Source organism: Paroedura picta, chromosome 14 (assembly GCF_049243985.1).
Source record: "Paroedura picta isolate Pp20150507F chromosome 14, Ppicta_v3.0, whole genome shotgun sequence".
NCBI lineage: Eukaryota > Metazoa > Chordata > Lepidosauria > Squamata > Gekkonidae > Paroedura > Paroedura picta.
Genome location: NC_135382.1, coordinates 22123980 through 22151758, shown reverse-complemented (window position 1 = coordinate 22151758; position 27779 = coordinate 22123980). Strand labels below are relative to the sequence as shown.

Here is a 27779-nt window from a genome sequence, read left to right as displayed (position 1 = left end):
AATCCAATTCACCGCACAGCCAACTCATTAAAAAGTCAACAGAGGCTGGCTTATAAGCAAGCACTATACGGACTTGAAATTCAAATCAAAGCCAACACAACTGACTTGCTGTGATCTCTTGTTGATGTATATGGAATAACCCTGAATATTACAATATGTATTTTTAAAAATACCATTTAAAAACATACATAGTTAACTCCTGGTTATAGCATTCCAATTTTGCTATTAAGTCCCGGATTTAATTAGCTCATATTTTCCTTGCATTCTCATTGTTTTTAATGGCACACAAAATATTAAAAACATGGGTTTAAAAATCTAAGCATTTCACAAATAGGGAGAAATCAAAAAGCTCATCTTATTATAGAACCAAGGAACAACACAAAGCCAAACATCACTAAAGCCCTCAACCTTCCTCTGGAAAGGTTAATGACAACATCCCAAACCTAAGGGGACCAAAACTTTCATGACAGGTTTTAGGACTTCAGATTAAGAAATCACCCTCTTTTTCTGATGTTCATCCATGGTGGTAGGTAACTACCAACAGACCCCCTAAATCAGAGGTAGTCAACCTGTGGTCCTCCAGATGTCCATGGACTACAATCCCCATGAGCCCCTGCCAGTGTTTCCTGGCAGGGGCTCATGGGAATTGTAGTCCATGGACATCTGGAGGACCACAGGTTGACTACCCTGCCCTAAATGACATTTCTTAAAATATGGAGAAATCCCTTCCTTGCAGGAATCAAGGAGTATAAACCCAAAGGAGCAAAATCTATCACCTCTATCATATACATGTGTGATCTTTCCAATCTCACCGATTACCTTCTAAGCATGCAGGTTAAAATTACACCAATCTAAAGCATTTAATAAAAAAAAATTATGAGCAAGCTGAGGGTTTGGACCCAGCCCAAAATCCACAATGAGAGTCAGAATTGTTCTATGGACCATTAAGGTGATCAGCTGTGGACAATGAGGTTTCATATCATTTGTTAATTTGGGTTAATCCAATGTTGAAGTTTTGAAGCTAGCTATGAAACATTGGACATAAATTACAAGAGGCACAAGTGGTATAAAAGGAAATGATCAAGTAGCTATGTTCTTAATCAAAACCTGAGATGCTGACAGTACTATCCTAACAAAACTCTTTCGGGAATAAGCCCTACTGAACAGATGTAAGCAAGATTTCTCAACAGATCAACTTACAATTGCACTGTAAGTTCTTGCTACGAACGTCATATCAAATAATTTTTAATTTCTGAATAGCTGGTTATACAAAAAGGGATATATCACTACACTACAATTCCCACTCTACCAGCAGAAACAAGAAGACTTTTTTCAACTGTATTCTTAAAATGGAAAAGGGAATTCCAAATGCATTTTAAAAACAATATGTTTGGTTTATTTTGCCTGAACTGTAAACACATTTTAAAGAGTACTTAAGCACTCCTCAGCCTGAAATTGTTGCAATGCTTAAAATGACTGTAGTATGTCAATTTGCTCTTAATTTTAATATTTATAATCTCTCTGTGCAACACTAAAACGATGAAACAGAAGCAGATTAGAATAAAGATGGTTAAAGAGATACAGGATTTTAAAAACAAAAACCACACTTTCAGGAGTTATGTGACATTGTTGTGTTCATGTGTTACCCTACAAAAACACAAAAGATGGAAGGGAATGGGCATCAGTGGTCTTTTAAATATGGAAAGGACAAATGGTACAAAACATTATTTTCTCAAGTCAGCACACTAAGAAACCTTCCAAAATAAACAGGAAGAAAAGCTTAAACACAGACACTTGATAAAGCCACAATAGCTGAAATATTATAGTTCACAGGGGGGAAGAGTTAGCAGGCTCAGTTATTTAAAAACCGAACAATAGAAAGGGGTAAAGAGCAGTGTGCTTTTGCTTTTATGCTGCAAGCTTGCCAAAGCCAGCTACGCACAGAAATTGCAATTAAAGGCCTTTGTTATTTGGTCTTCCAAATCAACCTGCTGTTAAAGCAGCATAACAGTTGGGAAAAGTAGTATATTAAAAATGTTTAAGAAGAAGAGTTGGGTTTTGAACCTTACTTTTCATGGCCTGAAGGAGTCTCAAAGTGGCTTCCAATCGCCTTCCCTTCATCTCCCTACTATAGGCACCTTGTGAGGAAGGTGAGGCTGAGACAGCTTCTGTCAGGACTGCTCTGTGAGAACAGCACTATCAGGGCTGTGATGAGCCCAAGGTCACCTAGCTGGCTGCATGTGGAGGAGTGGGGAATCAAATCCAGCTCACCAGATTGGAAGCAACCACTCTTCATCATTACACCACGCTACAATACATGGGGTCCCAATTTGGCAAGCCAATGATTTATCCGGAGAAGTTTTCCACAGTTCAGTTTAAAGAATACATTATACTGTGCAAGGGCTTTGAACAGTTAGAAGTACAGAGGTTATAAAGTACAATCCCATGCACATCACCAACCACTGCAGGCATGACTATCTGTACTGAGCAGAAGTTAGCCAAATTAAAGCTCATTACCATGAATCAGCTCATTACCATGAGGGGGAGAACCAATAAATGCTGAGAGTATTTATCCATGAACAATCCAACAAGTGCTTCTCAATATTTGTTGTCTGATAAATACAAACCTCCATGCATTGAGCTGTTAATCTTACCCTGGCATAGTTTAACAACTCCTGTTATGATGATGACAATAAGAGCAGTGACTTTGGCATAGGTGAATACATCCTGCACCCTGGTTCCCCACTTAACATAGGCACAATTTATAAACGTTAGGAGACCTAGGAAACAAAAAAGGAAGCAAGAAGGACATTAGAGAGTATTCAGTTTTATTAAGCATCAGCCTGAAATTCTGCTCCATGCTGGAGTTAACATGCCACAACTACTTACTAGCAGGCTGGGTTAAGCAGAACTGTAGAGGGCAAAGGAGTTCATATCAGTGGTCTCTGTTCCCTTAGTGCAAGACCAAGACATACACACTTCATATAAAAAGGATTTAAGGCATGAAAAGATTACTTGTCCATAGTCACAACCTACTAATCATCTTTAGGGATATCACCCTGCAGTTGGCACCTTCACAGTGAGAGATGATTAGTAAACTGCTTTCATTTTAACCACAACTTTCCTAATGAAAACAGGAAGTGCCACTCAGGAACTCCTCTATTCAACAACGCCAACGAGTGTCAGTTAAGTAGTTTAACACCATGGTTAGACTCAAGGATTAGGTAGACTTAAGGGTAGTTAGGGAATGCTTTTGAATACTGTAAAATGTGACAAGCAGTCATATATAATTCCCTGTTAAATGAAGAAATTGGTTTAAAGGTGCAGAATAGTTCTAAGCAATTATCTATTTGGCAAGCTCCAAAAGGCACAATTGTTTATATCCGGAAAGCACGTTAGCAAAATTGTAATCTCCGTCTTATCAAGCCAACTGAGCATAAACGGTAAAGCATGATACAGCAATGACTTAAAATTTTACTGTCAGCTTTTTAAATCCTCAGCTATGAGTCATGGAAAAGTTATTATTTCAATACACAAGAAAACAAGCACACACACACGCATCTAAAATCCTAAACTGTCTACGTCTGTAAATCATGTGGCTTAAAGTCATACACACACAAACTGTAGTCTTGAATGCCAATTTCTGGGTGTCACAATATCCATATTGTATAACCAAACTTGAGTGCTAGGCTTCAGCCATGACTTGCAATCCCACTTCAAATCATGATTTCAAACGCAGGCAGGGGCGTTGGCAGGGGAATTGTAGTCCATGGACATCCGGAGGACCACAGGCTGACTACCCCTGATCTAAACCATAGAATCCCCTGGACTGCTGGAGGCTAAGCAGTTGCTTGCTACAGGCCTTAGAGTAAAATATTCAAGCAGAAGTTTTTTCTGCTAAGTCAGGGCTATTTTACAAGCCAATGTAGACACACAGGGAATATCTTGTGACAACAGACAAAGTACCTATGGAACAACTTGGTAAACATAAATATGATGAAATCTCAGTCTCTGTATAGTGGATGGTAACCATGTTATCAGCCAAGTTTTCATTTGTAACTGCCTTGACCTGTCTTTTCATGAGGTAAGTAGGGCAACATATACATTGTATCCTACTTGAAAAATATCCCGATTTATGCAGCAGCCTATCACTGTATCCATAGTAGGGCAACATATACATTGTATCCTACTTGAAAAATATCCCGATTTATGCAGCAGCCTATCACTGTATCCATGGATGATAGACAGAAAATTTGTTCCCAACTTCCTTTCACAGGTGGAATACAAGAATGTTCTTCCAGATATAAAATAATCACTTAGGCAAACCCTTCTTGTATGAAAAAAATTGGGCTTGCATCCTTCCTATTGAGCTCAGCCATAGAAGCACATACAAATTTAGTTGAATTTCACTGGGCAGTGAAACCCTAACGGCCTAACCCATTCTTATGTTCTGGCCTTATATAAACAGAATACAGCATGGATATAATATCCTTAAAGGTGGCAACAAATTCAGAAACTTTGACAAGAAGTTAAAAATACAAGTGAAAATAAATGGACAGGGGGTCTGCAAGGCAGTTCTGCTCAGGCACTAAATTCTTTTCTAGTTTGGTCAGAGTTCAATGGGGTGACGAGAGAAAGCCCCTTGCAAGAATACTTCTATACATGAGAATATCTGTAAGGATAATAGACTGCACATCTACCCACTAATATTTCAGTCAGTCTATGCGCCATTTAAAATTGTGCCCCCCACATTCTATCTACAATGAGCATACTGGACAGATTCAAATGAGTAACTGTGTTGGTCTGAAGTAGCACAGGAGAGCTGGCACGCTGGGAGGGGCAGGGTATAAATCAATCAATCAATAAATGTGTGGATGGTCATATTGGTCATAATTATTATACAGAAGCTCTGTGTTTAGAGGCAGAAGACCACAAGGAATAGACATGGGATTACCATCAGTCTTGTCCTGTCTACAAGTTTCTAGAAATGAATGACTGGTCAACACTACAACTAATGTAAGGGACTAGAGGGCTTATTATACTCCAGCAAGTCACTGCACTAAGATTTGGACATTCTAATAATCATTTGCCACTCGAAACACGGGATTTTCCTGGTTATCTAGATCGGGGTAGTCAACCTGTGGTCCTCCAGATGTTCACGGACTACAATTCCCATGAGCCCCTGCCAGCAAATGCTGGCAGGGGCTCATGGGAATTGTAGTCTATGAACATCTGGAGGACCACTGGTTGACTACCCCTGATCTAGATCACCTTAATCTTATTTGCCTTGTCTCGTATCATGCAATACATTATTGACTGCTTTTGGAAACAGCCACTTATTGGCTCACAAGCATTTAAAGCAACTTTGCTGCAAGTACAACAGATGGGCTCTTCTCTTCCCCCAAGCCTACATCAACCCAGCTATCCCACACTTGCTTTTGCAAAATACTTACATATACAGGCAGCTGCAATAAGTCGACAAGCGACATAAGGAGGTTGACAAGAAGGGAAGACTGGTTGCACTATGTAGTTGGCAAAAGTTATTGCAATAATTGCCTGACTTGTTGGCTCAATGATCAGCAGGGAAGTCCACAGGCGTATAAAGGCAATGAAGCTTCCAAAGGCCTCCAAGATATATGCATAACTGGCTCCTGACTTAGTGATAGTGGTTCCAAGTTCAGCATAGCAGAGAGCACCAACGACGGAAAAAAGGCCCCCAATTGCCCAAATTACTAGCGACAATCCATACGATGTACTGTGGTTAAGTACTCCTTTGGGGGAAACAAAGATACCTGAACCAATCATGTTTCCTACTATTAAGCTGATCCCATTGAGAAGAGAGATTTCTTTTTTCAGTTGCATTGTTCCTTGGTTTCCTTCACTCCTTTGACCTTTGGGACTTGGATCAGTTTTGTCAGCTTCCTTAACAGGATAGTACTTAGCCAATGAATTGAGAGATGAAAATTTTTCTGCCTCTTCCATTATGCTATCAGTACCCACTCCAACTCGAGTCACCAACAGCTGCAAAAAAGGAAAGTAGAATTAGAAAGTAGAAAGGTCAGCTACCTCAAGGAGAAGGGGTCTGAAAGGCAAATATACAAGTAGCCACATGGCTGAAAATAGTATTTGCATATTTCGAAGACTTACTGAAGAACTTCAGAAGTTGCTTGTAATAAGACTGCTTGGAATGTCCACTTGTGCAAGCAGAAATGCAAGAAAAAGTCTATGGTAGTCACTTGCAGTACAGTATCCTCACTTGTGTTTCTGCTTCCACAACAGCCTGTGCAACCAATTTCAGGGCACTATAATATAATAGAAGGAACATGCTATGTGTTGCACAAGATGTTGTGCAAGCAGAACTATGCTTTGCCCATTTATGTTTCTACTTGTACCCTGCTGGATCCAAGTTCATATCTTAAGCTACATCTAAATGAGATTAAGATACACCTGTTATTTGTTACAAATACTACACCTGTTACTTCATAATGAATCTCTAGTAGTTTCTCAGAAAGTCTTCAAGCTAAAGTCTGCACAGATATAAAAATTAGTTTTAAAACAGGCTTATCATTGCTTCCACGAGACCAAGCAGGATAGCTGGGCCTTTTATGTTCCCATCTAATTAAGATATTAATTAGATATTAAAGTACTTTAAGATATTAAAGTAATGTCACATGTTCTCATCAGTGTCCAGTGCTACAGCATATACGTTGTAAGCAGCAGGTTCCCAGATCAGGATTGCATGTAGGACTAGGAAGGATCTTTGTCTGAGGTCAAGACTACTGACAGAAAATATGAGTACTACCACAGAAACTTCTAAACACTGTTGTTTAATACATGTTTTCCCCCCTACACAGCTATTATCTCAGTGTAGAAAATATCGTTTGCAGAATGGCCCATAAGTACAAATGCATTGGGGGGGGGGTCACAAAATAAATGTGCACACTCAAGAAAAAAAATCTTATCTTTAAAATTGACAGGATCGATTCATGGATGTACACTGAGTATGCATAAATATGAACAAGTAACTAATTATTTTAGAAAATCTCCTTTTGAATCTTTACATCAACCTCCAACAAGTACTGCTCTTATGCAATTCAACACTTTCTAGCTTTACATAAAGGGTAAAACACATTGACAGACAAGGAGACTGTTAAATACATAAATATGTATAGTTATCCTTGAGATAATCTGTTGGGAATGCTCTAGCAACACAAAAATATTTAATAAAAGAGAATCCATATAGAATGCAAGCACAAAACATTCCAGAAAATGCCTGGCCATCAGAAAAGAAAATATAACCTGTGATTTATGAGTGTCCAGTTGAGACTCATTTCCAGAGGTCCATAAATTTTGATCCACTTTGGTAGCAACTAGAGTTTATGCCTGCTTTCCCGAATGTCTGGTCTCCAATATAATGCTAAGGTTTAGAAGCATATAGAGGATATAATACATCCACTATGCAAACCACAACATTAAATCTCAGATTTAATCCAAGTGTGGTTTCTCTGAAGAATAATACAGAAATATTAACAGATGTAATTTGTCAACAGAGTTATGCTCTCTGCTCTTCATGCACTGACCTAGGAGAGTCAGTGTGGTGCTTAAGACCGGCAGCCTGTAATCTGGAGAGCAGGATTTGACTCTCTGCTCCTCCACATGCAGCCAGCTGGGTGACATTGGGTAGGTTACAGTCCTGTTAGAGCTGTTCTCACAAGGCAGTTCTGTCAGAGCTCTCTCAGCCTCATATACCACACAGAGTATCTGTTGTGGGGAGAGGGAAGGAAAGCAATTATAAGCGACTCAGACTCCCCTGGGTTGTGAAAAGCAGGGTATAAAAACCAACTCTTCTAAAAAGCAATCAAATGCAAGGGGACCTGTGACCTCTGAAAATAACAGAAAAGGATACTGGCTACACAAAGTCCATCAGAGAGAAACCTGAAGAGGGACAACTTGGAAACAATTAGAGCTCTGTGTCCGTACTTATAAGAAAAAAAACAATGTTAGCCCACTTGGTTACAGAAGATTCATCAACTTAAAAGACAAAATACACCCTTAAGAAAACCTCACATGAACAGAATGAAATTGCCTATTGTGTAAATTACACTTCATCTTACTTAATACACTTCACTGCTGTGGGAAAAGGTATAAAAACTGACTGTAGTGGTACAATCCATCCCATGATGTGATAATCAATTTTAACACCCAAGATCTTTAGAAGAAAGTTGAGCTATAAATTAGCCAGCTAAATAAACCTCTCTATGAACAAAATTCCTGGTGACTTAGAAGACACTTTCACACATTAGGCCCTGGCTTAAGCAAAGTTGTGAAATGCCAGAAATAAATCAGCAATTTTGTTCTTTACTTTCACTCTTCTTTAGCATTTTTCTCCAAAATTCAGTTTTTCGACTGAAGACCTCTTTCAGGCTGTCACTTTAACATCTCATTCCTACAGTAAGATGTCAAGACCATGAAGGTGGCGGTGGCAGATTCAAAGCCTCAAACAGAGATATAAATACCTTCCATCACATTGGTAAAGGGTGGGAACAGTGGCACACAGCAATTCTTCCTTTTAATGCAAGGGAGCTCTGTAGCACTTGTCATACTCTGAATAGCATCCTCATTTGCATGCATAGATTTTGTTCACACAGCAGAACATATTAATCACTACAGCAAGGACAACTCCTTGAGTCAACAAATTTGTTTTCTCATAATCTTCCTTCTTTCCAACAATCCTAATTTTCCTTCTCTCTTAAACAATCCTAAATGGAAAAAAGTGAAGGTGCCATCGGTACACACCGTCCTAGGCTAAGCGTGACTGATTTGTGGGTTTCAACCTACCAATGTTTCAAGAGATATGCTGTTTTTACAGTGCCAGAGAAAACGCTGTCAGGCTTTAGCCTAACCAATGTTGTGTCATATCTGATCTAACCGGTTGTAAAATATTTGACTTTTAAATGTAACAAACAAATGCTGCTCAAGTTATTTTTAGCAGTGTCATACCAGCTGAAGTCTTCCTGGGTAACTTGAGCTCCTCTTCTCTGTTGAAAAGAAAGCCACTCTAAAATGCATTTGTCTTTAAATAACAAAGAGATGACACTGTTCTTCCATTGCTCAGATAGATGTTCTTTGGCACTGTATAGCAATACTACAAGTACCACCTTTTAGAATCATAGAATAATAGAGTTGGAAGGATCCTCCTGGGTCATCTAGTCCAGTGGTCCCCAACTCCCGGTCCGGGAACAAGGACCAGTCCGTGGATCAGTTGGTACCGGGCTGCAGCTCCTCCTCCCCAACTGCTGCCTCGGGGGCTGCCCTGCCACTTTGCCGCCAGCTCAACATTGGTGCTCTCCAGCAGCCGTCATGGCTGGGGCTCCCCCTCGGCGTGGCACTGTGCAGATGCTGCTGGCAGCGCCCCCCAGTGGGTGGCGGGAAGTCAGTGGCACCGGCAGGAAAGCAAGTGGAGCAGGGGCTCAGGCAGCGGTGATGTCCCTCGGCAAAAGACTAACCCCCCCGGGCCTCATTAAGATTGTCAAGCGTTGACCGGTCCCCGGTGATAAAAAGGTTGGGGACCACTGATCTAGTCCAATCCCTTGCACTATGCAGGACATGCTTCTTCTTTTGAAGAAGCATGCCTCACATATATGTTTCAAGGAACATATTATCTAAAATCATCTGAAAAGTGTTCTGTAAGTTCACAGCCTTTTTGTTTACAAAAAAAAGCAGTAAGTGCATTGGCCACGGTGTGGGACGCCAGTAAAGCATCTATGAGAAGCATACTTTTGCGACTTAACACTACAATAAGAAAAAGAAAGGAAAAGACTCTGAGTGAAATAAAAGAAAAACTGCAACAGACAGAAAAGCAACACCAAGAACATCAAACCAGAGGATTAGCAAAACAAATAAAATTATTAAGAATACAGAGAGACAACCTAGAGGCGGAGGAAATGAGGAAGAAACTTGATTATCTCAAACAAAAAAACTTTGAATGGGCAGATAAACCGGGGAGATGGCTAGCTCAAAGACTGCGGAAGAGCTATCAGAAGCATAGCATCACAAAGTTATCACATGAAGGCCTGAATTATAATAATGAAGCAGAAATTCATTCATGTCTTACCCAATTTTTTCAGAATATATATACAAAAAAGGAACAAAATATAGACCCTGGAACATTCTGTCAAAAAATATCAATGAGCAAATTCACAGACCATCACAGAAAAATTCTCAATCAAAGAATTACAATGCAAGAAATAATGGCAACAAAAGCTCAAAAAGCCCCAGGGCCAGATGGATTGAGTGCAATATTTATAGATTGGGAAAGAGCTGCGGAAATTTGCATTTCTTCTCCATTAATCTGTTTTTTTCTTTGGCATCAACTGCACTTCACATTACCTCAGCAGCTTTTACTACGTTAAAGGTTCTATCTGTACCAAAAGCCACAAGCAATGCTAATGGAGACTCCTCTTAAGTAAGAGGTGCAAGTCCCCCAACTTCAACAGGACCCATTTGTTACCATTAATCATAATCAAGACAAATGTGGAAATAACTCTTAATCATGGCTGTGTCTATGAAGTGAAAGATGAAAAGAATCATGGCATGAGAAGCTCAAGGGGATACAATCCAGAGTCTATTCTTACTGTCTATGATGGTTCGACTTTAACTCCCATACTTTACGCAATAAAGTATCAAGATTGTAAGACTTTGACTTCGGGTTGTTAGACAAAAGCACCTGGGAATCAGTAAAGATGCCGCTAGAAGAAACGCATAGTTTAACCTGCTATTTTTCTCTCAGACTGCATGGACATTTTTTCTTCCTTACATAAATCAGACTTGCCCATGTATTTGGCTTTTGACACATCACATGTTATACAGGTTTACAATGGGTGAGTGCACCATCCCCAAAAAACTGTCAGCTGAGCAAAGTTGTGAACCAGCTCCCACATACAGAGACAACACTAAGACCCATTTGCCCAGACTCATCACTGAAAGGGCTGCAAAGATTCAAGAATGCAAGCAGAAGTATGAAAAAGCAAACTAACAATCAGTACCAGTTCATGGGAAGAGTTTTAGCAATATCTGAACAAAAATGTGCTACTTCAAATGCACACTCCAAAAGGAATGCACCACTATACACAAACAAAGATGAGGTCAAAACTCTCAGACGAAAGAGATTCTGACTCAAAACAGAGAAGATGCTGAGTGGTCCAAAACAGGCTCTTCCTAGCATCTTTTTAAAAAACCATTGCAACTCCATAGGTTCTCCAGGGAGCCACAAAGGGAGGAGAGATCCTGAATGATTTCAGTAATAAACATTGTTGTAACCATTGTTATAACCGTTTGCTGGCCACACTTTTTCCTTTAAAGGCTAACAAAAGCAACAGCAGCATTCTGATGAATTGTGAAATCCTAATGAATTCTGGATTGTTTTAAATTGCTAGCACTAAAGGGGAAGAACCACTAATGCTAGATATACCAAAGGGGATACAAATTGCCACGATATGTGTCTTAACAGGAATTACGCTGGGAAGAAAGACACCTACCTGCCATGCTACTTTTGTGTCAACTTCTATGTTGAATAAACAATGTCTCACACCAGTTCCAAGCTTGTCATAATAGCAACTAACTCTGGCTTAAAAAAAAAATTAACTTTGATCTCCTGGGATCTAACAGTTGGCAACAGTACCCTTTCCTTCTATCTCAAGGCTCAACAGTATTTTGTAAGAATTAGCATGCTGCATGATCTCAGCAAAGTGAACTCCGGGTGGGGGAAAAAAGGAGTATGCAAATAAAAACAGTCAACAGATAGGGAAAGATGAGAGGGCTGAATAAATGTAGTGAGGGATTTTTGCAGAGCTGTTGTGGAAATTCACTGTGAAGGAATGCTGGGTACCTTCTGGAAAACAATGCTAGCATAACTAATGCAAAAGAAGTTTAATTGCACCACAAAGGATGTATGCAGCTATACTAGGCCAATTAACTGCCACTGTTATAGAACACTGTAATTATGCTTGGTAAATGTGTCCTAACAAATACAGGACCTGGCAGAGCAGAAAAGTAGAGTAAGAAAGAAAAGCATTAAGAAAATGGACAAACACTTAGTAGTGTTCCACTTCACAGCAGGGAACTTGGGCATAAGAATAGGTTGCCTTGTTTTTGAGCTTCTGCAGAGCACTGTCAGCTACTTCAGATTAAATCCCACCAATTTCCAATCTCAAATACCCTTCCAAGCAGACTGATTCAAGTCTATGGGAAACAAGTGCCAACCGCCTGTTTCTGTTTCTTTAATGATCATGGTCAACTTTTCTACTTTGATACTAGAAAGGCACCTCTCTCCATCCCCTAAAAGTAGTTAGTATCCAAGCAAGCTCAGTTAGCACAGCAGAGATTAGCTGTAGTGGTGAGATGACCACTGCAAAGCCTGAATCAGGGGTAGTCAACCTGTGGTCCTCCAGATGTTCATGGACTACAATTCCCATGAGCCCCTGACAGTGTTTGCTGGCAGGGGCTCATGGAAATTGTAGTCCATGAAGATCTGGAGGACCACAGGTTGACTACCCCTGAACTACAGTGTTCACTGGGCAACATTTAGATAGTATCTATCTCAATGGATTACTATAAGGCGGAAAGGGAGGCTAAATTCTTTGGAAGAGCATATGAAAGTATAATAACTAAACTCAACTGTCTCTTGGTTGGAAACTAGGCAGAAGTCCTGCAGAACGTTTAAAACATGGTATTTCCAGCTTGACAGCCTTAAATTTTACAGCATCTATTTTCTATTTTAAAAATATAAACAGGCTACAACATGCATACACCAGATGAAGACTCCATAATGATTTCAACAAGATAAAAGGATGAACAGTGTTCTCTTTTTCTTAACCAGAGCTTTAAAATGAGATTTCTGTGAAATAAGGGAAGCATCAGTGAGAATGGAGGAGATTCTGATTTACACAATAGCCAACCCACTCCTGCCTCATTCCCCCCTGCAGAGCTTAGACAGCAAAGAGGACACTAGATAGTCTTCTGTGGAGTCGATGCATGTTCTATGAAGATTTTTATTGGGGAAAGGGGAGGCAGTGGAACTGAGTGCACAGAGAGGTTGCAATCCTAAATACTAAAGATTAAGTTATTTCAGTGGGGTTTATTTTTGTGTAAATTTGCCTAGGATCAGATTGAAAGGTTCCACAGCCCTCTGTGTGCCTTTGTGAAGGGAACTGATAGCTTAGCAAATTTCCAATGGAGCTTCACAAAGGTGCGGCAAAATCTTAGTGTATCAGTACATAGGTTATTTCACAGAGTTTTCTGGGGCATTTAAAAAGGGTGAACAAGGCTCCTGATGGTATTTGAAAAAAGTGTGCGTGCACACAATGGCCTATATAAACTTTGTTCTAAGACTACTTTGTTATGGTTATTCATGGGAAAGGAGAGATAAAAATAGCTTTTATGTCTAAGCAACCTTATTCTTAAGGAAAGTGGAAAAGGGGAAATTCTTCCTAGGACCCTTCCCGATAGTGCTGGTCCAGCTAATAGTGCTCTATCAACCACCACCACCACCACAATACTAACCAAATAGAAGAGTTGAGACAGTAGGCCACCCAGAAAAAGGAAAATCTGTCCTTGACATGGCCTCTCTCTCTTTGCCAGATCAAGTTCACAGGTAGGGTGCAAAAACACCATCTGAGAGTACATGCCACCTGTGAACCTGATCTGGTAAGAACAGAGAGGCCCCAAATTTGGGGGCACCACCAATACCTGGAAATCCAGGACTGTTTTATTTCACTTCAGCTGATTTGCCAACCGCACCCCCTGCTGGAAGACCAGGTTCTTGCTACCATCATCCATGAGTTAATGACGTCTGTGTTATACTGCAGTGCATTTCATGTGCTCTGTGTAAGGCTATTCTGGGAACAGTCCAGAAAGTACAGATAATGCAGAATGCTACAGCCAGACTTCTGTCTGGAACAAGATCACAGTTCTGTAATATCAAAACAGTTACACAGACTGTCATTTGTTTCCAGTCAAGTTCAAAGGGCTAATGGTTTGGTAGTCTCTGAAGACTTAGAAAATACTCCTTTAATATGATCCTCCTCCACCTTGCAGAGATCAACATATGAGGGAGGCCCTGTTTTTTTCCCATCATACGGTGTGGTCAAATATACTCATAGTAAGATCTGTTTGGTGATAGTCCCAGAGTTTCCCCCAGCAGAGGCATTTGGCCTAATCACTCTAAACTTCTCCAAAACATTTCTTTAAATTTCCTCCGAAATCTTTTAACTTGATGTTCTCTACACTTTGTGGTTGTGTGAAGGATAAAGTGTACTCATCTACAAAGAGCTCCCGTCCCCCTACCATTTTTGTCCACAAGGTACCTCAGTTCTTTGCAGCAGGGGTAGTCAACCTGTGGTCCTCCAGATGTTCATGGGCTACAATTCCCATGAGCCCCTGCCAGCATTTGAACATCTGGAGGACCACAGGTTGACTACCCCTGCTTTGCAGGACCAATGAAAATCAAGAGGCAAGCCATCCATCCATCCAAGGCACTTACAAATTGATAAGCAGTAAAATACTACAACAGTTAAAACTACATATGCAACTCTAAAACATCTATAGAAATCAAAAGCAATTTTAAAAAACCAGTTCCAGGGGAAAAGGGGAATGGGTTTCTAATAAATAGGAAGACTTCTTGAAAGCCTACGATATGGGAGGAAGCTTTTCTCCCCCTCATTGCTACTGCTTCATTCTACCCCAAATAAATGGAGTTAAATGCTGGTTCACTGAGATGAAATAGGGAGAAAGAGGTTGAAAGTGTAGATGAGCTGGGGAGTCATTGTATGGGGTGGGTTCCCCTCAACACCTCACACATTATCTCCCCATCCTCCTAGGAAAAAAGATGAGGATAGCAATACTAATTTTCTCACCTGAGGTGACCAAATACAGCTGGCTTCTTCCTCCACCCCTGAGATTCCCTCACTTTTCTATCCTATCCAAGTGAATGAAGCTGAGTACTCATTCACTTGGATGGAACCATGCCAAGGGAGCTGAAATGGCAGTGGGGAACTCTCCATGGGGTGAAAAACCCAGACATTTTCCTTCCTCCCTCCCTCTCTGGCGGGAGGGGGGGGAGCCAACTGCAGCTTCTACCCCACCCTCTGACGCTTTCCACCTCCCACTCCATCCAAGTGAATGGTCTTGGATGGTACTATGGAAGGGGGGCCGACAAGACCATGCGGAACAAAAGCACCCCACACCATTCCTCTCCCCACTGGGGAAAAAAAATGAGGAGCGAAATGTTAATTTTTCCCCACGGAAGCCAGTCAGCGTCTGCTTCTCCCCCAACCCGACACTTTTCTCCTCCTCTGCTTTATTCCAAGTGAATGGAGCCGGACGAGCCTGCAGAACGGGAGCTCAATGGGGGGGGGGGGGAGTTGTGTGTGAGAGAGAGCAATGAAAAACCCTCCATGGAGGAAGGGACAAACACCCCACACAATGTCTCCCTTTTCCCGTGCAGTTAAAAAAAGGGGGTGGGGGAGTGTGGGTGCGTGTTTGTGGGTGGGTGAGAGAAACATTATTTTGCCTCCCACCGGGGGCACCCAACTCTCCCCGGCTTTCCCGACCCACGGGGAAGCCCACCAGCGCCGCTTGCCCACCCCCTTCTCCTTTGGGGGCCACTTCGGTCCCTCCGGGCGCCCCCTGTCGTGCCGGGGCCAGTAGCGCCACCAACGCAAGGCAAGGCAAGGCGAAGGCCTGCCCGGTCTCCTTCCGCTTCATTGCCTCAGCCAGCCAGCCAGCCCGACCGCCGGCGAAGGTGCATTCCGTCACCCTCTTCCTCATCACTTCCAACCCCTCCGCGGACCGGCGCGCCTGGCCGGGCAAAGCTCGCCCGCCACCCACCTTCCTTCGTTCCTTCTATTCCTTCGGGGCGGGAGAGTCCCTCCGTCGTGCGGCGGCGGCGGAGGATGCTCTGCCCCGGCTCAGCCCAGCCACGCTCCCTCGGCTTGTTTTTCCCCCTCAGGGACTGCGGCGCAAACAGCCACCCGGCCGCCGCTCGCTCGCTGGCCCGCCCGCGCCCCGCCCACCGCCCCGCCTCACGCTGGGCCCGCCCACCCGCCCGGCAGCCAGGCCCCAGTCGGTGTCGCCTTTCCCCTCACGAGGCGGCTCTCCCGGGCAGGCCCGCGCCTCTCCTCGCCCGCCGTCAAAGAGGCGGGAAGGCGGCTTCGGCGCACTTCCTCGGGAGTAAGGCCCCCTGAGAGGTCGGCGAGAAGGGCTTACTTCCAGGTAAAGGGCGTCTGTGGCTTGGGAAAGGAAAGCTGCAGTGTCTTATCGGTCCCAGCCAAAAAAACACACACCCTCGTGAAACAACTGCAAAATCCACGTCCTGCCTGTCACAAAAAGATACACAGGGATTTCGTTTCCTTTGAGCCGGCTAAGATAAGGCAAAGTGGAATCAAAATTTAATAAATAAAATAGGTTTTGAGTGCGCCTAGGAGAGCATTGGCTGCTGCCCTAGTAGGGACACCGCAGTTACTCCCGTTTCCTTCCTAGGGATGATAAATGGGTCTCTCCCCGTTTCATTCATTCATTCATTCATTCATTCATTCATTCATTCATTCGTTATTTGTAGGCTGCCTTTCTTGGGAGACAGAAGACATCATGTAAGTCAGTCTAATCAACAGGATGAGGAGATGGTTAATAGAACTTGGACTGTGGAAATCCGAAACAAGGTACATGCATTAAACATTGTATTACCGGAGTAGAAATATAATACATTATAATATAAGATAAAAAATTACAGCAACAGATAATATATTTCAGGACATTGAGTTCTACAGAATATTAGAATTGTTTTGCTGGATCAGACCAATCTCTTACTGTTATTTACAATCCTGTGAGATAGGCTGGCCAGGCTGAAACAGAGTCTCTGGCCCATAGGCACCTCCCAGAGAGCTTCAAGAACAGTGGGTAGGCTCCCTTTCTCCAGTGTATACTCACTACAGTCTGAAGAAGGCTAGGCTAAGAGACAGCAAGCAGATGGCCAAGGAAGCTTTTATACTCAATATCAACAACAATCCCAAGGACTGGGCTAGGATGAGAGAAAATGACTGGTCCAATGCTTGGTCATTTAAATCGGAATCATCTAGGTCCTAATTCTACACCATTAGAAGCAAGTCATATATCAGGGGTGGCCAGCTATGGGTCCCCAGAGTTCCATGGTCTACAATAACCATGCTGGTAGGGCTCATAGTAATTGTAGTCCATGGACACCTGGGGAGTCACAGATTGGCTACCCATGTCACATATGATAAAATATGTACACATACATTGCAAAAAATCAGCTCACACTGTGCTTACACATTCAGTATTCTGCTATCCAAACATGGATTGGGCAATTAGCCATAGCTTTATTGCATATATACAACAAATGTACACATAGCAAGATATCCACAGTGTGTACAGTCGTCATGCTCTTGGAAGGTAGGAGAGGTTATCCCCGAAGTACCCAGGATGACTTTGGGCTGATTGCTAACTGCCTAACCTACCTCACAGGGTTATTGTGTGGATTTAAAAAGTGACCTGTGCACAGAGATTAAAAACCAAACAAACATGTGAAGTTGCCTTATGCAAGTCAAACCAATGACTAACATTATTCTTTGTGGCAATCACTTCCCAGGGTTGCAGGAAGATAGATGTCTTTCCAAGTTCTGTTGAGTTCCAAGCAAGTATATATAGTAGGCTTTCTAAACCAGGGTTTCATGAAACCCTGGGTTTCTTGATGGCCCTGGAAGGATTTCCTGAATAGGTGGGAGTTAATTTTTTATATATTTTTTAAAAATTTGTTAAACATTTATCAGGTGATATGACCATATGTGGTCAAGTCAACCTGCCCCCTCCCCCAAATGGCCAGTGATGGGCCTGAAGGGGATGGAAAGGGAAGGGGTCTCAGGTGGCTTCCCAACCATATTCTGGATGATCATGCCACTTCCAGAGTTTCTTGAAGCCTGAATAATATTTTAGGGGATTTAAGTTGAGAAAAGCTGGTATATAGTGTTACAACACTATTTTTCAACCCACCAGAATATCTTCTTGAAGAAAGGAACCCTTCTTGCTGGCCTTAGCATTTTTGCTTTCCAGTGATCCAATACAGATTCTGCTGAGTTCTCTGTGTGGATTCTCTTGTATAGAATGGCTGAAAATCTCAAACATCTATGTAGAAATTTGGGCACAAGTTAGAACTGGCTGTTTTACATTGTCAAACCTGACTGAACTTGCCAAGACTTAGTCTGACAAAGAGTGCTTGCACTCGAAAGCTCACGCCTAGAATAAATCTTTGTTGGTCTTAAAGGTGCTACTGGACTCTGATTTTATTGTTGCCAATACTTGGTTAATGTGGGTGTTACATTTATCCTGACCTTTAACCTAAAACTTCCAGTTACATGTAACCTGCATTTGCACCAATCTTTGCACTGTAATTCTTGCTATTCCCATTCCAGTCTTCTGTTCTTGGTACCAAATTTTTAGTTTATCCCTTAGATACAGGTAGAAAACACTGTCTCCCCTAGGCTTATATTATTACCTTTAAAGAGCCATATACATCAATGGTGTTATAACAATTTTGCATCCTTTAACTATCTCAGCATCAAAGTGAAAAATGTGCTTCCATAACTAGGAAACATTCTAGCTCAAACAACTGCTATGGTAGACACATTATTTCTGATTCTTCATTTATTCTGGGGAGATGTCATGGCTTATTTGTTTATTTAGATTAGATAGAGAAGCACACTTGTCTCCCCAAAGCAGTTTATAACATCATTGTGCCCTCCTCCATTTCATCTTCACAACAACCCTGTGAAGTAGGCTATGCTGAGAAATTGTGAGTGTCACAAGGTGCCATGGTGAGCTGCCATAGCAGAGTGGGGATTCAAACCCCCTCGTTCCTAGTCTTTCACTCTGATATCTTTATCAAATTGGTTCTGGCATCTTCATCAACAGGATCCCAGGCAGCTGGTTGTGAGGAACATTTTTTTCTATGTGTTAAATTCCAGTGGATTGCTACCACTGAGGGGAGAGAATCCTGGGCTCAATGGGCTAGAGTTTTGATTTTCTGATTTACAAGATAATTTATATATTCAACCATGCATTTCTGCTGAAAATAATCTTGGGGAGTTGATGCCAATCACGCATCAATTATTCAGGATGGCAGTTTTACAAAGGTAGTGTTTTAACACAATGATTCAAGAAGAGAAAGGAACTGTGGACTCTACTGTGTCCAGTATTATACTATCATTTGCTGTATGCTTTATCTTTTTGTGTAATTGAATCATTTAATATGCCATGTTAATACTTGTACTGTGTTTCAGATTTGTATTTGATTTTAATTTGCACAAGCCTAATCTATGGATTTACTCTGTATAATCCACCTTGAGTCTAAGTGAGAAAGGTGTGCAATAAATAACCTAAATAAAATTAAATATTCCATAGAAGGTAGCCGTGTGTGTTATAATAGCTTTTTCCATTAGTGAGTTAAAACCTCCAGTGCTGTCTTTTGTGAATCTGGTGGTGGTTGAAAGTGCTGTCAAAGTCAGTTGATTTCTGGTGACCCTGTAGGTTTTCAGGGCAAGAGCCATTCAGAGGTGATTTGCCATTGCCTACCTTTGTGTAGTAATTACTACCTTTGTGTAGTAATTCCGGACTTTCTTGACTGTCTCTTATCCAAGTTCTCTACTAACCAGGCCAGTCCTGCTTTGTTCCCAAAATCCAAAAGTATCAGGCTAGCCAGGTCAGGGCTTTGTGAAACTACTGGAAATAAAATATTCATTTATGCTGATGTTAACTTACTGTTTGCAGCCAATACTAATACAGACCAAAGTCCTTTTAAGCATTTCAAGTAATGATGTTTAAATTTGCAGATAACTCCTCGCAGCTTGTCAGAGCAGACTTTGCTAGCATAACATTTCATTTTGCGCAGCTTCAGGTTCTGGGGATGGACGGCCTGCCACCTGTGTTTATACTTTCCACATATAAGTTTCCACATTTGGCATCTGATACATAGATAGTTGTTTCTGCTTTTCTGCTGGCATTTACAAAAAATAAAAAAGGTTATAAGGGTTTTACTGAGTATATTTTCAAGCTTCTGTCCAGATACTTTCAGGCAATCCAGCCAGAACTGGAAAGAAACTGCCCAGAACTGCAGTGCACAGCAAGATATTTAGAACAAACAGGAGTGAAGGAGAAATATACGCAGGTTTTAAACTTATTAACATGGCTGCTATTTATTGCAGCAGACAAATAGTATCCAGACAACAAAAATGGAGTAAAGGAGATTGTAATAATAATAATTGAATTTTATTTATAACATGACTCACTGCTTGCACTGGGGTACCTATTTATAATCTGCCTTGTACCAAAGGCTCAGGGTGGGTAACAGCATAGACAATAAGCAATAAAATAATATATTATTAACATATATAGTATGTTAATATAATCATTAAAATCAAAAGATGTTCATTGTCCTGGTTAAAAAACTGATTCATTCTTAAGCCACGTCCTTCCATCAGAAGTAATGGTGTGACTGATGTTTTGAGCAGGGAGGCCGGAATTTTGGTAACTTTCCATTATGAATGTATCTCTACTGGCATCCCAGAATGGTTAACCTGCTTGTCTGCTCAATTAGACTGGAGTTGGGTAGCACCATAAAGACCAGCATGATTTATTTCAGCATGAACCTTTGTGAGTCAGAGGTCACTTTCTCAGGTTCATAGAGGTGTACAATCATAGGCTTAGTTAAATACCCAGTGGGAGAGAAGCAATGTTACAGAAGCTGGTATAAAACAAGATGCAATCAATTGAGCTATCTGGTTATTTAGATTAGGGATGAAACAACCACATCACCGTAGAATAAACATCAATTATAATGCAGGATGAAATGAACTACTGTTAAGAGTTTCCATATGAGAGCTATTAGTACCTATAGAGTTTTAAGAATATTAAGTCCTGGGGTGGGAATTTGTCAGTGAATTCTCATTCAGCAGTCTTACAAGACGGAGTGCATAAGATAGTAAACTAACATATTAATAAACAAAGAGGTATGGCTCAGTGGCTCAATCTGCTTGGCATTCAGAAGGTCCCAGGTTCAGTCCCAGGCATTTCCATTTAAAAGGATCTGGTAGGAGGTGATGTGAAAGACTGGCTAGCTACTGCCCAGCTGAATAAATACTGACTGATGGACCAGTGGTCTGATTCAGCATAAGGCAGCTTCATGTATTCATAAGACCAAGTATACCTTGCAGTTGTAGATATGACACCACTGCAACAACTTTTATTGTGGACCAGCAGTGGTGTACTCAGTGTGATGGTCATAGAATCATAGAGTTGGAAGGGGCCATACAGGCCATCTAGTCCAACCCCCTGCTAAACGCAGGATCAGCCCTAAGCATCCTAAAGCATCCAAGAAAAGTGTGCATCCAACCTTTGCTTGAAGACTGCCAGGTCCTGGACTTCTGCATACAGCTGGCTTACCAAGGGCAGGAAGTCAGTTCATCCTAGCTATCACATGTATTGGCTCTTGAGTTATTTTACTTACGTTCAGTTGCCTTGGAGGTAAAATGTATCAGCTGGATATTTCATGTTACAAACACCACAGCTGAAATTTAAGGAACTGGCTCAGACATTCATTTCCATGGCAGATCAAAGTAGGTCATATATGGAGTTTAATTTCCCCCTTGGGTGGCTCAGCCTTTCATTTCTTTAATTCTAGATGTGTCCTAGAAAACTGTTATAAAATTAGTAGCAAACATAAAACATTTTCATGGAACAACATTTCCTGGTATGAAATGCCAGAGGAGGTAGCTGTGTTATATTAAGGAATCTTGTGGCACCTTAAAGTTTTGGATCCAGCCAAAATTTTCTCTAAGTCTCACTTAATTCACGTGCTAACTTTATTCCAGGAGATCCTCCGGATCCCCAATAAAGTCATTTTTATGGTCAAAGGGAACTCAGGTTAGAGCCAATCCTATGGCAGCATATAGGTGTCCTTTTACTGTACATGTTTTCCCTGAATTGATTCAACCAGTATTCCAGAAGATTAATTTAAATCTACCAAGAATATTCTAAATTTTGCACAATCTCCTTGTACGAATGAACTCTAAAAAATCAAAATCCCCTATTGTGACAGGACAGAAATCATCTTTGCAAGGCTACCAACATTTCAAAGTATGCAATCCTAAAAACAAGAGTTGTTAAAATGTCTTAGAGAACACATATCCCTAATCTGGTTTTAGTCAGCATTACACACATTACATGACATCTGCGAAAAACAGCCAAACATTAATTAAATGATTCAGTTCAATTACACATATAATGAGAACAACAATTAAAATTTGGTGATGGATTAAACAGAATTAGGGTTTACTGACAACTCTAATTTATCTTAATCCAAGGTTTGCTCTCACTTTTGCCCCTTTCTCTTGGCACAAATGTTCCATCTAACTTCTTGCTTGGTCTGGAATTAAAGTCTCTTGAATATTTAAAATCTTTTTGCGGGGGGTGAGAATTCTGAAAGGATCTTTTATAAGTCTGTTGATACAGGGAAATAAAACAATGAAAACTAGAATAATACATCAGATTCAGCAGCTTTCCCTACCGTACTAATTTAGAGCGTAATAAAGCCTCTAAAAATCAGGTAGATTTTTACAGCTGTTTTGGAATGCCATCAAAAAGAAACTAGTCTTGATTTCCATAGGGATTTCTAGGAGTTTGGGGCTGTTGCAGTCAAGGTCCTGCTCATTTCTGTCATGAGTTTTAGATACATTTTTTAAAGTTAGACTTCATTAGAAGATCTTAACAAGAATCTGGATTGTGAACGGTGGCCCCTAAGCTTCACCCTTTGGCGTTTGTCACTTGTCCTTTGTACTCCCTTCAGCTAACTTTGGAACTCTCCCTAGTGAGATTTCCCTGTTTCTCTCTATGCAGCGAGTGAAGAATTTGGGGTGTGTCTGGTTTGGCATTCTCCCAATAACAGTTGCTGGCCTTTCCTCTACCTTGCTTGTGTATTTTTGTTTATATTTTTATGTGTTTAAATTATGCTTTATTTAACTGCTGCTGTTATTTTTTTATAACAGATTTTTATTTTTCATTTTACATAAGATAGAAGAATACAAATACAGTAATAAAGCATGACACAAAATAGAAATATATAAGTATAGTAAGACATGATTATAAGTAGTAATGGTCATACAATTTGTAATATCCCCTCACACTATAACATCTCTTTATGGTTTATTTTGCGAGGTAATTCAGGTATGGGCCCTCTGCTGCCGGTTATTGATCTTAGTAGCTCACCTAATTAACAGGGAACCAGGCTAAAGAGTCAGGATAAAACAAGAGATGAGAGGAGTGAGGCCTGGTAAATGTTGTTCTGATTTTAGTTGGCCTCAGCAATAGGCCGTGTGGAAGAGCTCCGTATGATAGGCCCTGTGGGACTTAGGAAGTTCCATCGAGCCCCGATGTTCTTGGGGAGCTTGTTCTACCAGGTAGGAGCCAGGGCTGAGAAAGCCAAATGTATTTATTTTGGCCCAGGGATCCTCAGTTGGTTGGTATTGCTTGATTGCCACACTCTCTGGGGAACATATTCATATTTGATGTCACCTCCAGTCTGGGGTAGCTGGTGGAGAGCATGAAGGGGGTGGGGATAGGGTTTTAAATTGTATTTTATTGTAATTTTACTATTGTAACTGATTTTTTTGAATATGTTTTAGCGCTGTGAATTGCCTCGAGCCCACATCGGGAGGGACAGTACGGAAATTAAATATTATTATTGTGTTATTATAAGGTGGGGGGTGTTTTATTTCTGAAAATGAAACTCTAGGAGCAAAAGACCCACAAAAATGATAGCCCTTTGGAATATGGTGTTGGGTGTATGCATTTATTTTGGCTCAAAGGGCAATTAGAATAGAAGGCTAGATCTCACAACCCACACACCTTCCAGTCATCATGGGGTGGAGGCAGAGAAGCCTCTTCATGGTCTCTATCTTAAATAAAGGAGCCACAAGCATTTGCAAGTAACAAGAAAGGCTTTGCATCTTTCAATGACCTAGTTCTCACCACGGTGGCAAAGGTGTGCCTAGGTTGTGTCGCGTACTACTGATGTTTCATCATCACATATAAAGGGAAATTCCTCCTCACAGAGAACTGCCTGGGAGAAGATTCTAGATTAATATTTTTCCTGACAAGCTAGCTTTCTATGTTGAGGCAGTTGTAGTATATGGAGGGATATTTTAGTAAACCCCACAGAATAGAGGTGAGTAAGATTCTGAGCAGGTCTGCTTAGGAGTGTTCTCTGACTCCTGCATTTGAGGATCTACTCTGCAATCCCCAATCAGTCATGAATTTCACTGGGTGACCTTCAGCCAGTAACTGTCTCTCAACCTAACCTACCTGAAAGGGTTGTTCGGAAGAAAGAGAGAAAGAGCAGAATGCTGCCTTGAGTTCCTTGGAGGAACGATAGGACAGTGACACTTTTAACAAGCATTTAAGAAGCAAACAAGGAAACATCCTCATGTTTTCCATCTGGGAGGCTCGTATCCATGCTTACCAAATAAGATCCTCTCACGCAGTTTAAAAATTAACTCTGTTATTAACAAAAGAAGAGAAGAGTGAAAAAAAATTCTCTAGAACAAGGTCATAGCTCTCAATACATCATCCTAACAAACATTGTTATCTTTTGTGTAGCATAAAGCAAATCGGCCTGGCATTTCATTGTGCAGTCAAATGGCCTTTGTTCATACTCTAAATAAAACTGTTTATTCACTTTTGACCGCCATCTTTACTCTGAAATGAAAGAACGTCATAATCCATTCTCAAACAAGCAACTATATTATGGGGTTTATATCCACAGTGAAGAACTTTCCTTCCAGCTGTTAGTTACAAGAGAAAAAAAAATGTTATCCTTAAGTGAACTATGAATTACAAGCCATTTAGTTCAGATGAGGTAAAAAGAAGTTAAGAGGCTGTAAAACATCATTTGTGGTTTTGGGTCATTTCTTAACTGAGTTGAACCCTGTGTCTAAAGAAAATCCTTCTGAATCATATGACTACCTCTTACAGTCAGGATTTCCATGTTGACTTGTGGGAAGGACTTTTGCCTAGAATCATGGCACAGGATTGCTGACAGGTAAAGCCTAAGGAGAAAATCCTCTCTTATTTATTTGGGTGGGGGAGGAAAACACTTTAGTGAGGAAAACAAATATTTTTGGAGGGAGAAATGCTTTTTAAAACTTGGCGGTGAAAAACTTTTTGGAGAGGAGAAGCACTTTGGTAAATGGTTTCCTGTTGGAAAATCTAATTCCAGTCTCTACTCTGAGGTTCATTATCAAAAGGGAGACCACAGCTAGGGGACTGAGACTTGGAAGGAACTAGAAAAGTATTGCTGGAGACCGAAATCAAGAGTAATCCATATGCCATGTTTGGATGTGAAAGTTGGACAACGAATTCTGACAGGACAAACATTGATGAATTTGAAATACTGTATTGGAGGAGTGTTGCAGATACCATGGACCACCAAACAAAAACAAACAAGTTCTAGATGAAATCAAGTCCTCCTTATAAGCAAAACCGAGTATACGGAAACTATCGTATTGTGGTTACACCATTAAAAGACAAGTCACAGGAAAATACAATAATGTTAGGAAAAGCTGAAGGCAGTAGGTAGAAAGGAAGACTCAACATGAGGTGGATTAACTCAATAAAGGTAGCCATGACTTCCAGTTTGCTAGATCTGAGCCAGGCTATTAATGATAGGACATTTTGGAGGTCATTATTCATAGGGTCACCATATATCAGAAGCACCTTGATGGCATATCACACACATGACAGGTATTCTGCATGGGGCATTCTGATCTTTTGAGATTTCGTTGGGGACATGACATTTAGTTCTTAAAAAGACAATGCTGGCGGCAGTCATTCATTGAGCATTGGGGAGAACATTAGTTTGCTTTTTATGTAACAGTGCTGATGTAACATGGAAGGCATTTCCACACATAGCAAAAATAGTATTATGCCAGCTGAATGGCATAGCACTAAACATTATTGCACCTCCAAGCCCCTCCTCACCTTCTTGATATCTTGCTTTCCTCTGCCGCCTTTTCACGCTTCTCACCTTCCATAAGTGCTGCTGGAAATGGTGGAAGAGAGCAATGTGCTTTACATGCAATTCTCTTCTGCCTGTCAATCAATCCAGGCAGCCAATCCCCTTTTTTCTCAATGTTTTAAAGGGCCTGCGATGCCTGCAATTTTTTTAAAAAAAATCATAGCATAAAGGACAAGGCTTTCCCCTGCTGTTACCTCCTAGCTTGGATATTCAGAGGCTTACTGTCTTTGTATATGGAGGTTCCCTTTGTCCCCTTTGCTCCCCATGGCTGGTAACCATTGATATAGTTCCCTTCAGTGAATCTGCCTAATCCCTCTTAAAGCCATCCATGATTACATCCACTGGCAGTGAATTTCATAATTTAATTACATGTTGAATAAAGGACTGTTCTTTTTCGTTTCCCGTTTAGGTTATTCCCCTGCAGCGATTCTCTGTTTAGGTTATTGAATATCACTCCCTACTCTCCCCCCCCCCACTCCCAAGTTCTAGTATTATGGGAGAAGGAGGAAAAGTTCCACTTTTTCCACCCCATGCAAAAAAAACCTCAGTTGTGTTCCTCTCCCCCTTAATCATCTTGTTTTTGAGCTGAAAACTTTCTAAGCTTTCTAAGCTTCACAGAACCCAGCATGTTAAATCTTCAGACTCTTCAGTAGATAGGGGATCTCAAGGTCTGAGAGGTAATTGCTTAAGAATGCCTGAAGCTTTGCCACAGATTCAAGAAGAGGGCCCCTTATTACAACAACTGTTTACATTAGCAAGAGAGACAATGGTTTACTGTTGTGTGGAGCTTTAAATGTTTGCTATGCCTGACTCATAAGAGCCTCCATTATGAGTTTTAAACCTTTAAACCTGAAGGCAATCTCCTACATTGCCACACATCCCCTTTTGGGTAGGGAACTGGGCCTAAATTCACTTCCCAACTTGGCAGCCACAGCTGTCTTTCTCAGCCAATGCAATCAGTTTCTCACACTGTTCTGTTCCATCTGGATTTGCTCAGCTTCTGGACACAAATTTGTATAGGTTTAAAGGCATAACAACTGAGCTTAATTCACCAGCTGTTAATCAAATTGTCTAGATACGATCTCAATGATAGAACTTGGTTGGTTATAGTGGAGTCTCATATGTGGCACAGGCCTGACCCAGCCAAGCATCGGGTTCTTTTTAAGACAGATGTTCCCTGCTAGATTGGGAGTGCAATCAAGGAAAATACAATCACATAAAATATAAATTTAACCACAATTATGATACATGCTTCAGTCCCCATCCCAGGCCATTTTGCTTTTGTGATGGAATGCAATTATTTCATATGCCCCAATCCCCTTCCATCTTCAGTGGAAAAAAGGAAGGAGAGTTGGGTGCTTCCAATTCCCCCAGCTCCTTTAAATAGTGCATTTAATTCAAGGCCTGACCCATACTCCTATTGATTCAAAGCCATGGAGCCTTTACTAGCATCATACTGATGCTTTTCTTATTAAGGGAGGGTTTTGCTGCAAGTTTTCATATTCCTCTTTCTGGCCCCCATTTTCCAACTGATTGTGGGAACCTTAAATCTAACGACCTTCCTGACATTATTAGAAGGTCGCTAAGGAATGTGCTGAAGGACAGGTGGCACCTTCCTTATAGCTTGTGCCACCTTCTAAGCCTT

The 27779-nt window shown here is 41.1% G+C and overlaps 1 protein-coding gene and 1 long non-coding RNA gene across 2 annotated transcripts in view; one reads left to right on the top strand and one right to left on the bottom strand.

Moving 5' to 3' along the window:
• Positions 1-16051, bottom strand: part of SLC7A6 (solute carrier family 7 member 6) — a 34506-nt gene extending 18455 nt beyond the window's left edge. The window contains exons 1-3 of the mRNA XM_077310786.1: positions 15886-16051; positions 5454-6021; positions 2655-2780 (exon numbers count right to left, since the gene is read on the bottom strand). Of these exons, the coding sequence (XP_077166901.1) occupies positions 2655-2780; positions 5454-5982 (655 nt within the window). The 5' untranslated portion in view covers positions 5983-6021; positions 15886-16051. The remainder of the gene's footprint in view (positions 1-2654; positions 2781-5453; positions 6022-15885) is intronic.
• Positions 16039-27779, top strand: part of LOC143824000 (uncharacterized) — a 37829-nt gene continuing 26088 nt past the window's right edge. The window contains exons 1-2 of the long non-coding RNA XR_013226664.1: positions 16039-16269; positions 16616-16715. This is a non-coding gene — a long non-coding RNA (uncharacterized LOC143824000). The remainder of the gene's footprint in view (positions 16270-16615; positions 16716-27779) is intronic.